This window comes from Xiphophorus couchianus, chromosome 17 (genome assembly GCF_001444195.1).
Source record: "Xiphophorus couchianus chromosome 17, X_couchianus-1.0, whole genome shotgun sequence".
Taxonomy (NCBI): Eukaryota; Metazoa; Chordata; class Actinopteri; order Cyprinodontiformes; family Poeciliidae; genus Xiphophorus; species Xiphophorus couchianus.
This window is the reverse complement of record NC_040244.1, coordinates 17494594-17506270: the sequence shown is the minus strand read 5'-3', so window position 1 is coordinate 17506270 and position 11677 is coordinate 17494594. Positions and strand designations below refer to the sequence as shown.

Sequence of the window (11677 nt, the reverse complement as noted above, 5' to 3'; positions counted from 1 at the left end):
TATACAATACTGCACAATCAGGCAGAACACCACAGTCATACAGCTCACTCATGGTCCAGTTTCGTGCAAATATAAATGGCAAAACTGGCTAATTAGAGAACTGCTCTGAACGTGGCTCATTCTAGACGAACCAACTGCACAGATGACCATTTCTCCTTATACTTGCTGTTGCTGGTGGTACAATGCATTGTGGGATACCTTACTGGCCAATCCCCACTGCCACATATAAAATAATTGCCTCAACAGAATCAATTATTGCAACATATTAAAGAAACATGGCATCATCAGAGCATATTTTATTTTTACCAACACTGAAATCAGTTGTACAAATGTTTGAAACTTTCTCTTCGGTTGAGCAGAAATGGAGTAATGTCTGAAAGTCAAGCAGTAACCCTTCACAACCCAAAGTCCTCACCACTTTCAAATATTTAACATTTTTCAAAAGTCTTTTATTAAACAGAATGTTTAGTTTTACAGTTTAAATAAACTATGATGATGATCCGATTTGATTTGTGTGGAAACTATCAGCTGTAATCTGACTGTCCAGCTGATGGATGAGTCCACACAGCAGGCCGTTCATTACAGACAAACAGAGTGTGTTTCTCTCACCATGTGGATCTGTAATAAATCATATTGGTGTGTGCTTTGCTTTGTTGTCTTCACTGTAATAGTTTGTGCTTCGAATCATGTTACCAGATGAGTTATACCTTAAGGTTTTCAGCCTTTCTGCTCATGTTGGACATCTGGCCCAAATTTCTCCCTATCATCACCATGTTCATTTCCTGAGATTTATATGGATGGAGTTTCCTTTGTTCCCTTCTGTTTCTTTGGATCCAGTTTGGATCACATGAATTGCCCTTTGCAATTGTAATGTAATTTTTTTTACCAGTGATAGAATTACTGCACATTGGTAATAAACACACCGCTGACGTTTATATTACATGATCCTTCTAAATAATACCATTAAGTGTCTGACTAATTACAAGATGATGTTTTTTTATATAAATAAGGGAACATTGACCAGATATTTTTCAGGATTTCAGTGTTAAATTCCATTCAAAAATACTTTATTTATCTGAAAGGAAAATGAAAACTAAATTCATCAAAGTATCTTCAAAGAATCATTTTGTATGGTGATGCTGTGGGTAGAAAGAATCTCTGGTAGCAGTCAGTCTAGCAACCAATCTGCAGAGACCTCTGACTGAAGACTTAATTTCCAGGCAGCAGAATTGATATTCTACCCTCTTTAATATTCTACATGGCTGTACGGTTAAAGGCAGGTGAAGATGCTGTGGTCTGGGATCTGATCCTTGTCCAGTCAGTTTGGTGGAAGGAGTGGTTGGGGCTTCCTCCTGCTCTGTTGTAAGTCCTCCCAGGGTTTGGAGTCAGGGTTCAGCTAATATTTGAGCTTTTGAGGTGCTAATGATTTGCTCCCACTCTATACCTTTGGATTAAGCTTCAGATATTTTCATACCTTCTCCTCTACTTTCAGCCTCACCAGCCCATCCTCCCAGTCTTGCTCATTCTTGTGTGCTCATTCTTATAGATCCAACAGCATAGAAACAATCTCCAGCATGTAACTTTTGAAAATATTAAAAGTTTAAACATCAGGTTCCAGGTCATTTTTATCTTCTTCCCCACCCCCTTCAAAGTACTTGGATAAGATGTTCATGTGCATAAATGTGTCCACAGGTCTCACTTATATTAGTAGAACTTGTATGGCTTTGACTCTACATCTTAAGAAAGCATTCTTTGGCATTACTCCACACTTGTATTCCCTGCAAAAAGAGAGTAGACATGAAACTAGACAGTGAGCTTTAACACAGAAATGTAAGCTGAGTTTAGGCTCTTCTCTACCTTCTTGCACATGCTGATTTGCATGAGAGCGTAGTTGATGAACGCTTCTTTCAGATCTTTGTCCTTCTGATCCTTAAAACGGACGATGTCTGCCCACGCCTTTTCAGCATGCTCACTGGAGAAAGACACATGAAGCAGAGCGGTTCTAATGGATCAGAATCTGATCCATCAGCCTTGCTGCTGCTTCCACACTGTCTGCAACTCACTCGCACTCAGCTGTTTTCTCCTTCACAGTCTCTTCCCCCTCTGCTATCAGCTCCTCCAGCAGGTTGAGCTTGGCCTCCCTCTGCTCAGGTGCTTCTTGCCCAAAAAGCTTGTTGGTCATGCCTTTTAAGGAGAAAGTGTGCACTATCTGAGACGGTCAGTAAGAGAAACAGAAACAGAAAATGGAATAAATGAGAAGTTATTGCCTTCTGGATTAGTTACATGTTTAGAACACCTGACTGAGTTTATAAATGTTACATTATGTTGCCAAAAGCATTCACTCATCTGCCTTCACACATGGCCCAACACTATGCATTCTTCTAGGAAGCCTTTCCATAAGATTTAGGGAGTGTTTCATATCGGATGGCTCATAATGCCCCCTGTAATTCATCTCCAATGTCTTCTATTAGGTTGAAGCCAGAACTCTGTGCAGACCAATACAGGTCTGTATGGTGCAGTCGTGTCATACCAGGAGGATGGTTCTTTCTTTCTCTTTCTTTCTTTCATCCATCCATCCATCCATCCATCCATCCACAGGACATGATCAACAAAACATGTACAGAGGAAACCAGAAGTTTAAATACACTGAATAAAAACACATGTACACATTTGTTTCTCACTCTCCAAAAGAAGGTTTCATGCCAGGACTTATTACAGCAGTGGTATCCTGTCATGTAGACTATACTACAGTGTGACCCGTTCCTTCACTGCAGCATTAATCTGCATTACTAGATGCTGGGTTTTATACACCCGTGGTCTTGGAAGTGATCAAAATAGATGAATTAAAGCACTTGCATCCCTTTGGCAACATAAAGTTTGGCATGAAGGACCTAATGTGTGATGCTGCGTGATGCTACATGATGCTGCATGGTGTACCCCGGTGGCCAGCTCCTCACGCTGCTGCTTCTTAGAGATGAGGTCCTGGGAAGCCATTTCCAGCTCAAACTGGCTCAGCTCATGTTTTCTGCACACTGCCCTGCAAAAGCAAAGGCAATACTGAATTCCATTTATTTACCTCATACAATATGTCACATTAGGGTTAGAAAACACAATGAAGTAGAGGGAAAATGCTTAATAATTTTGAATATCTTTTCCAAATGAAACATTAATGGAGTGGGGTGCTTTAGTATTCAGGCTGATTTAAACCGTCTGGCTGTATGCTCAGGGTGCTTGTCCTGCTTCTTCAGCCTCTAGCAGGTTTTCTCCTGGATTTAGATCCATCCACCTTCACCAGCTCTAACCAGATTCCACACATGCAATGTTTGTTCTTTGCCATTCCTTGTTTTTGAATGAAGATTGAAAAGTTCAAATTTCTCTTAATGAGCAGAGCAATGTGTAGCTTGGCAACCAAAGTGTTTTTGAGAAACTGCAAACTGGGCGCTTGGTGACTCTCCTAACTGGCTTTCTTCTTACCTGTCTAACTAAAAGTCCAGATTTGTGCACAACTAATACTTTTCCAGTGAACAGGTGATCCAATCTTAGCTTTGGATTTCTTCATGTCATAAGTTGCGGTGTAGGTGGTGAGGCAAAACGCTAGGAGACCCAGGTAAGAGAGATATGGTCGATTTAATGATGAAATAATGCTCCAAAACAGTCCAAATCGCTGGCAGCACTGCTGAGCGGAAGCTGAGGCTCAACACAGGTAGCAACAGAGAGCACGAATGGACTAACCGGACACACGGCAGGACAGAAGCCAAAATGAGACGAGGACCTGACAACGACACAGACACACAGGTGACACTAAATACACAGGAGGTAATCAGGGAACGAGACACACCTGGGAACTAATCAAAGGGAGACAGGACAACACGGAGACTCACAGACAAACACACAGAAAAACACGGAACATGACACTTCACTTCCTCCAGGGCAGTGCTTCTCAATTCCAGTCCTCAGGCCCCCCTACTCTGCATGTTTTAGATGTGCCTTTATTCCCGAACAGCTGATTCAAATGATTGCATGACCATCAAGTACCGCAAAAGCCTGTTAATCACCCATAGATTCAATCCAGGTGCGTAACAGAAGGGAAACACCTAAAACATGCAGGTGGGGCCTGAGGACTGGAATTGAGAAACGCTGCTCCAGGGTAACCACGGATATCTTGGCTGCTTCTCTGATTAATGCTCTCAGGTTGTTGCAGATCCTAACCCTGCTTTGAACATTCCCTCTGACCTGCTGCTGGGTTCCTAGGTCTCCATGATGATAAATGTTCTCCAGTGTTCTCTATCAAATATTTGAGGACAGAAACACAACAGCTGCATCTACTTATATTACGTCACACACAATTGGACTGTTGTTGACTTCTGGAACAGTCCCAGGGTCATACATGCACACAGCCCCTCCTGAATGTTACCTCAGAGCTTCAGCATAGGACAGATATTCTTTCAGCTGGTCAGCATAATGTTCTTCTTCTTCCAAGATGTCGTCTACTGAGGCAGCATAGCTGTAAGTGAATGACCAACATGGCTGCTGTCACCATATAGTCTTTCTGCATGTTTTAACTAAAGAACTTCTCCAGACTAACTACCAGATGTGTTGATTTATTTCAAGAGAGAGAGTTCTTACGCATCCATGTGATGACCAGCGCTCTGCAGTCCATCTCCCATCTCTTTCTCTATGGCACTCCACTCACTGTAGTGAACACACCAATGAATACATTTTTACAAGGGATTCTCCAATACTGGAGAATAACGTCACTTCTTGAACAGTCCCAGATCTAAATCACTTTAGTTCAGATAAAGGATGCATGCAAGCATGTTGTCAAACCTGAAGACTCGTCCATAGTTTCCGTGGACTTTGTAAACAGCATACAGTCTATCAGCAACCCTCTGCAGGAGAGAGAAACTGTTATAATCTACAGGAATTCTCCACTAATGCTGAGCATAAAACGTTTTACTGCCATGTTCTAACATTTTGATGTTCACAGCAATAAAGATGGCATTTGTGCTATCCTACACGTTTCTTCTGTAGAGCTGCTGAGAGGCTCAGAGGAACAGACAGGAGTCAATTAACAGGAAGATTTTCCAAGTGTGACATTTTCAGTATGTACATGTAGTATTTACATGAAGTAGGACTCAGTACTACTGCTGGTAGCTTCTGATACGGAAGACACGACCAACCGCCCAGGGCGGGATTTTGTGATTAACCCCCCACCCCCTGGTCCTCCAATGCCCCCCCCCCCCCCCCCTTACAACCAAAGGATCTGAATATCAATAGTGAATACCATAATGCAAACCATCATCATCCCAACCTCCCCACCCCCCAAATCTCCTGTTTCTTGTCAACTTCGTGGAGGGTGGGGATGGGGTGGGTATATTTATCAAAAATAAATTCTGGAAATATTTCACTCTGTGTCTGAGAAGTGAGCGTCACAATTTGAATTGAATTAGTGGAATAATAATACCTTTTTAAATAATATTCATATTTGTTCAACTTTTAACTTGTCTACAAAAGTGACTAAATAAATGTGGAATAAAATAATTATTTACAGTGTGTTTACTTTTATTAGAAGTTTATTTAATATTAATCTTACAATGTTTAATCAGTTTATTATGTCTCACTCAGTCTTACAGAGTCATTGTTTCTCTTTTTAGCCTTCACAGTTTGCCTCAGTATGTCAGAAGCTTAGCAACAGGCGATAAGTAAATAGTTGTCATACCTTGCGGAGTGACAAGACCAGACTGACGGCGGAGCGATTATTATTAGGCACAGAATATTCTGTCTGAAACCCATTTTTAACTGAAGGTTGCATTTTTCTCTGTGTGTGTATTAATCTGATTAGCTCCTTGGGAATGTTGGTGATGACACTCTGTCTGTGGGAGAAGGACAATATACAGTATATATAGAGAGGTGATTCCTTTGTCTAGTTAGATCTCTTCTGAGTTCTCCATCGGTGCAGATGTGAAATAAAGCTGTGTTTTGTTCTTTCTCTTTAACAAGGTTTGGACTTTGTTAATTTTTCGCGCTCCACATAAATTAGTGTTAAAAGGCAGACAATGGCAACACTTTTATTTGTGGGGTTTATCTGCCTCAAAAGATTTTAGGCACGTAGAAAAAATGTATGTGTGTGTAGGTGTGTGGGCGTGCGTGTGTGTATGAACTTACAGTTCGTGCTCGAAGCAGCTGAGAAGTGTGAGACTGAAGCCCGTCGCTGTAATGTTTCATCTCCACTAGGCGTCTGAGATGAAGACATTAATGAAATATCATTTCTAGAATGAAAGCCTCAGCATTATCAATAACTATTTAGTGACAAACACTTTTGACCATTTTAGGTTCACATAAATCTCTATAGCAGGGATGTCACCCTCAGTTACACAGGTTGTTAAGATGAAAACCTGGTCCAAATGAAGGGCCACTCTGAATCCTTCCTCACAGCCCTGGTGGCTGGAGGTTTTACACCCTGGCCTGATTAACCATCCCTGGTTCATGAACAGGGCAGAGATCTGTGGAGCCTGCAGAGGAGACCATTCAGCCGTTTGGACAGGCTGTGTTGGAGCAGGGCCTCATCTGAATAATGCATGGCCCGGGTCCTGGAGAAGAGGACAGCCCTGCTCCAGAGAGCAAATTCACACAAAAAAAGCTACAAAAAAACATCAGGACATTCACTCTGATGGACCAAACTGCCAGAAAACTGCAAAGATGCTGAAACACTGAGTTCCTTTAACTGAAGGGTGACACCCACCTGTTTAGAGTTGCATTTGATTCACAGTAACTGGAACATTGGTTAATTCTACTCTTCATTTAATATTTCAAAATAATCTGCAAACGACACTGTAAATGCCATTGTTTATTCTACGTGAGTGACAATAAAGACATCTTATCTTAAAAATGTATCTCCCAACAAAACTGTGTGGACTTTATGGTTTCATACTGTTAGACTTACTTATGTGGACTTCTCACCCTGAAGGTGGCGCTCAAAGCTCTGAGTCTGGAATCTGCCTAAAAAGGAAATGTCAGGAAAAGTTAAAATCCAGAGAACACAGAGAACATCCCAGTGATGACAGAAAGCAGAGTTGCACACCTGTACCTTTGTCTGGAAACCCGTCTCATACACCATTTCCTTCCAGCCATGCTCCTGCCACATAAAGTCAGAGAAACGTCTTTGTACTTTAGGAAGTGAGCTCTATAAGAGACATATTTGGATCAGAAACAAAGGAACAACATTCCACACCTTGGTGAGGAATTGGTAAAGCATCTCGTTGTTGGAGAGAACTGGATGAGAGGCCACACGGAGCAGGAAGTTCTCCAGCCCAATCCTGCGCCGCTCCACAAAGTCTGGGTCCATGTTGTCTGCAGAAAGCTTGTGCCATACAAACTCTGCCTGCAAGCAGAAAACACAACATTGCCCCCACCTTTCTGTACACCTGGAACGGTTTGTAAAATGTACCAAATCAGGCTTGGTGAAGGCTCTTGTCTATTATTGTTGGGAGAAAGAAAAAAAGTCATAGTTGAACCTTGTTTTTGTTTAGAAAACAGGGTGATGATGACTGAAAAGCGCCTTAAGCCTGGCTTCAAAACCATTCCGATAATCACAAAAAGTCCAGTTTACTGGATAGGAAGAGTTAATCTGATATATTTAATAAGAACCTCACTCAAGTTAATCTGATCTAATGAACTAAAGAAAAAATTGTGACTCAATTTACAAATCCAGATATGTGAATTATGATTTATGCAGCTAGGATTGTGGAGCTTACAGAGTGAAATTCCCCATATCTGGCTGAGATCTGGATCACATGCCTCAGCATGTTTCTTGCTTTCTATACCTTCTTGCACATCCTTTCATTATTTATGTGCAAAGACGTTTTAGTTCTTTCTATGTGTGTGTTACCTGGGTTGTTACTGGAGTGGGGTGAATATAATGTCAATAAAAGTAGAGACATATTTCATAAGAAAAATGTTTCATGTTCAGTTCTTATTTTATCCATTGTATACAGTTGAAACCAGACATGTACTAAGTATAAAAAGACAACCTGTTTTTTATGTTGTTTTTCCAGTTCTGGCTTCTTCCACTCTGAGAGGCGTTTCAGCCCGTGATGGGAGAGGATATGTTTCACTCTGGATAATGACGCTCCCTCACCTTGGTGAAAGCCAGTGTCTTGTTTGACTTTTTGCTTCGTCCAAAGGGTCTGGACCCTCGACTACTGAGAAAACATTCCTTTTTGGAGGTGTGAACTTTTAAATTTTACCCAATCTCTAATGTTTGCCTGTGACATATGCAATGTGCCAGTTTGACGCTATGAAACTGGAAATTTCCTGCGCTGTAAGCAACCATCCTGCACTGTGAAGAAAGAATAAAACGATCCAAATGAGTTGACTTTTAATGCTAATTCAATATTTAGAAGTGTGAAGACTGAACAGCTTCATTCAATTCCTTTGCCATCCCTAAAACTACAGGCAGACTACAATTCTAAAACAGAGCAGAAAATCACCATCACTGAGTCGAGGGGAGAGAGCCCAGACTGGAAACGACCAGCTATCACCAGCTAAACAAGGTCTTTTTCCTTTGTTCTGAGGGTGATTCACACAGTTCACAATACAGCATTTTCATCTCTGACACAGAACATGTCTCCTTCCTAGACAGTATAATACCTGGACATTCTGGTTTATGCTTGCATATAATTGTTCAAACAGAAGAATCTGGAAATTGGACTAAAGAATGACTCCTATTTATGTTTTCTATAATTCACCTGATTTATTGGATGATTGATTTGGGCTTGTCTATGATATCACACAAGGAAGGGAAGCATTTGTGACTTGACCTTAAAATACATTCACAGGTATACCTCCAGTTAACTCTGGTGCTGTGAATTAACCAATCAAAATCTTATAATTCCATCACATCATCTTCTAGGATTTCCTAAATGGTTTCAGGGAATTATAATCATAAAAGTACGTAAACTTATGACTTTGAATAAATTACCAAAAACTTCAGTAAATATCTGATTTCATCTATATTTCTACAGAGATCAAGATCAAGATCAATTCCAGGCAGAGTAAATGAAGAAAAGGTGCATCCATCCATGGATGGATCCATCCATGGATGGATGGATGGATGGATGGATGGATCTATCTTTTAGAGAATGTAATTGGGAAAATATCTGGAAACCAAAATGCTTATATGTTCTATTTCTGTTGTCTATTCTTATTTATACTCATTTAGTACTTAAATTCAAGATTTTGATTAGATTCCAGAATGTACAGAAGCTCTGAAACCTGATGTAAACCATATTTTTAAATAAACGAGAGAACAGAATCAAATCCCTGAGAAGACATGCTGTTCTAGTTTCTTCAGGTACTTTGAGTCACACCATGTTGGACAGAGAATTACTCCACTGAGGAAGGAAATATCCAGCATCACCAGTAAGATGCACTGATGTGTCGAAAAAAAATCAGCTGAGTCAAAATATTCCAGGGTCAAATGTGAGACCATCTGTCCAACAACTGATGTTTTGTTCACATTAGGACATTCAGAAAGACAATGATACCAAGCACGCCTGAATGGCTGTTTAAGCAGGAAATGTGTTGAAGTGAACAAACAATGCCACAATGCTGCTTTCCCACCAGGGTGATGATTTGGGCAAGTTATGCCTGAATATATAAAATAACTAATAAATGAGAGGTGCATTAATACGTAGACACAGTATTAATGCTGTATTGAAACAACGGATGAGGGACATGGACATTTTCATGAGGAGCCACACTGAACTCACCCTCTTCTCAGGCAGAGGAGGAACCACGATGTATGGATATGTAACTATCAGATAGTTCCTCAGCAGTTCAAACTCACTGTATCGCCTCCACAGAGAGTCAGGCGGTGGATTACGGCCTTCTGCGATTGCATCCATTGGCCTTTAAATTTTGTTCAAGACAAAGAAAAACAAACAAAAAAACAGAAGTTGAATTCTGCAACATCACAAGAGGAAGTGCAGCTGCATGCATTTTTAAACATCAGGTGTCAAACTACAGGACATCTTCAAACAGCAGCCAGTGGATTGCTGTGCTCACCTTGTCTCAACCAGGTACACAGTGTAGGTCTCCTGCATGCTGACTGCATTCTTACCGCTCCTTTTCTCAGCTTCAGCAACACAGATCTCCATCCTCCGCAGGAGACAGGAGCCTTCTGTCAGCATCTGTCCCAACACAACAACTGGCGTCATGATGGAGATGACAGTTAAAACCTGCTGGCTCATGACGGCCACAGAGCTCCGAAGTAGCTGCGTGAAATGTTTGTGTTCGTCTGCCCAGTTTTCCTTGCATAAGCGAGCCCTGACGTGTTAAAACCCACGACACAAAGCGGCGTCTCTGCTAAACAAAAGGACGATAAGCAAGATGAAGCCGCTGTTTACCGTGTTACTTAGGCTCCCGTCAGATGCTGCTCGGTCCGACTCATCGTTAGAAGCCACCGACTCTTCTTTCACGTCCTCCGCCATCCTTCCTCATCAGACCACGGATCCAGTCAGCTCGCCTCGCAGTGTTGCTTTGCGCGCGAATACTAGATATTACGACTCGTTAAGGATTATGATAGCAAAGAAAACAGAAAAAAAAAAATCATTCATTAAAGCACTAGGATATATTTTCCCTGGACTTTTAAAACAAGGCTTAGTTTTGTACTCAGTCAGTAGAGAAGGCGCGTCATACACAGAAACTACAGTTGTCCTGTCCTGAGTTGGCTGTATGTACTCTTTCCATCCCAATAAAATAAAAGCCTCTGTGGCCGTAAAAAATGAGCACCACTGAGTTTTTAACTGTTCCTCACACAAACACTAATCTGTTTTTTTACCGACAATTTTTAGTGTTTCTTTAGTGTTAAGCGTTTCAAAAATGATTAGTTTGGTGTAATATCGTTAAACCACACTAGTTATGCTCCTGTATTTATTTTGAAATCAGATCTGTTTTTACCGTAATGCACTGAAGTCACACAGCACAGAGCACCGTCAAGTAATGACAGTGAGGATCCAAGACGCATGCGCAGCGAGCATCATCCGACTGAGTGAAAGCGACCTAATAATAAATAATAATAATACAAAATCAAACTTCTATTTTTAGGACGCTCAAAAACGCTTTACAAGAAAAACACAAATGACATGAAAGAATGTGGATAAAAAGTAAATGTGAGTAAATATATTTTCATATATTGGTTTAATAATATAACCATAACTATACAAAACCACAACGTACTCTATCTACTCTGTCATTATTTATTCAACAAAGCTCGCCAACACAAATGATATGATACAGTAAAACTTTATTTTGAATGTTGAAAAACATTTGAAAAGTCATGATAACCACAGAACACACAACATAAAGAAAAAAAAGTTATGTCTGAACTAGCAATATGTCAACATAAGCCATAAATGGATTTTAATTCAGAATTTCTCTCAAAAGTCTGGTTGAAGTTATCTAAGAAAACTTAGATCTCTCCAAATGCATACAAGCCTGAAAATGTGGTGTCCTGGAATGAGGGGAGTAAAACCTTTGGTCATAGCTGTTTCTTTCCTAACAATTGATTAATAAGATGTCTGACCCTGCTGATTGTCCATCTTGCTCTAATGCTCCTCCATCTCTCCTTCCATCCACCTGTCTGTAAAAGTCACATCATACAACGACATTTAATTTT

General features: G+C 40.6%; 1 protein-coding gene across 2 annotated transcripts; it reads right to left on the bottom strand.

Annotated features, from left to right (window-relative positions):
• Positions 1-265: 265 nt before the first annotated feature.
• LOC114160805 (sorting nexin-4-like) lies at positions 266-10739 on the bottom strand. 2 transcript variants are annotated; one of them, XM_028043620.1, is made up of 14 exons: positions 10407-10739; positions 10066-10190; positions 9771-9909; positions 7232-7381; positions 7082-7135; positions 6944-6999; positions 6166-6238; positions 4828-4889; positions 4627-4692; positions 4415-4504; positions 2938-3037; positions 2064-2209; positions 1858-1972; positions 266-1778 (listed from the first exon to the last, which is right to left on the bottom strand). In XM_028043620.1, exons 1-14 carry the CDS (start codon positions 10488-10490, stop codon positions 1731-1733), a joined length of 1308 nt encoding a protein of 435 aa, XP_027899421.1. In that variant the 5' UTR covers positions 10491-10739; the 3' UTR covers positions 266-1730. The 2 variants fall into 2 exon arrangements, with proteins under 2 accessions (XP_027899421.1, XP_027899422.1); XM_028043621.1 differs by having other exon boundaries at positions 7088-7135; positions 10407-10734.
• Positions 10740-11677: the final 938 nt, after the last annotated feature.

What these genes read in the sequence shown, in the direction of transcription:
- LOC114160805 (XM_028043620.1), bottom strand. Translation starts at nt 10,490, where the DNA reads ATGGCGGAGGACGTGAAAGAAGAGTCGGTGGCTTCTAACGATGAGTCG. An exon ending in ACGGGAGCCTAAGTAACACG is followed by an intron (nt 10,191 to 10,406) that starts GTAAACAGCGGC and finishes GTGTTGGGACAG; the next exon opens with ATGCTGACAGAAGGCTCCTG. An exon ending in AAATCAGCATGTGCAAGAAG is followed by an intron (nt 1,779 to 1,857) that starts GTAGAGAAGAGC and finishes CTCTTTTTGCAG; the next exon opens with GGAATACAAGTGTGGAGTAA.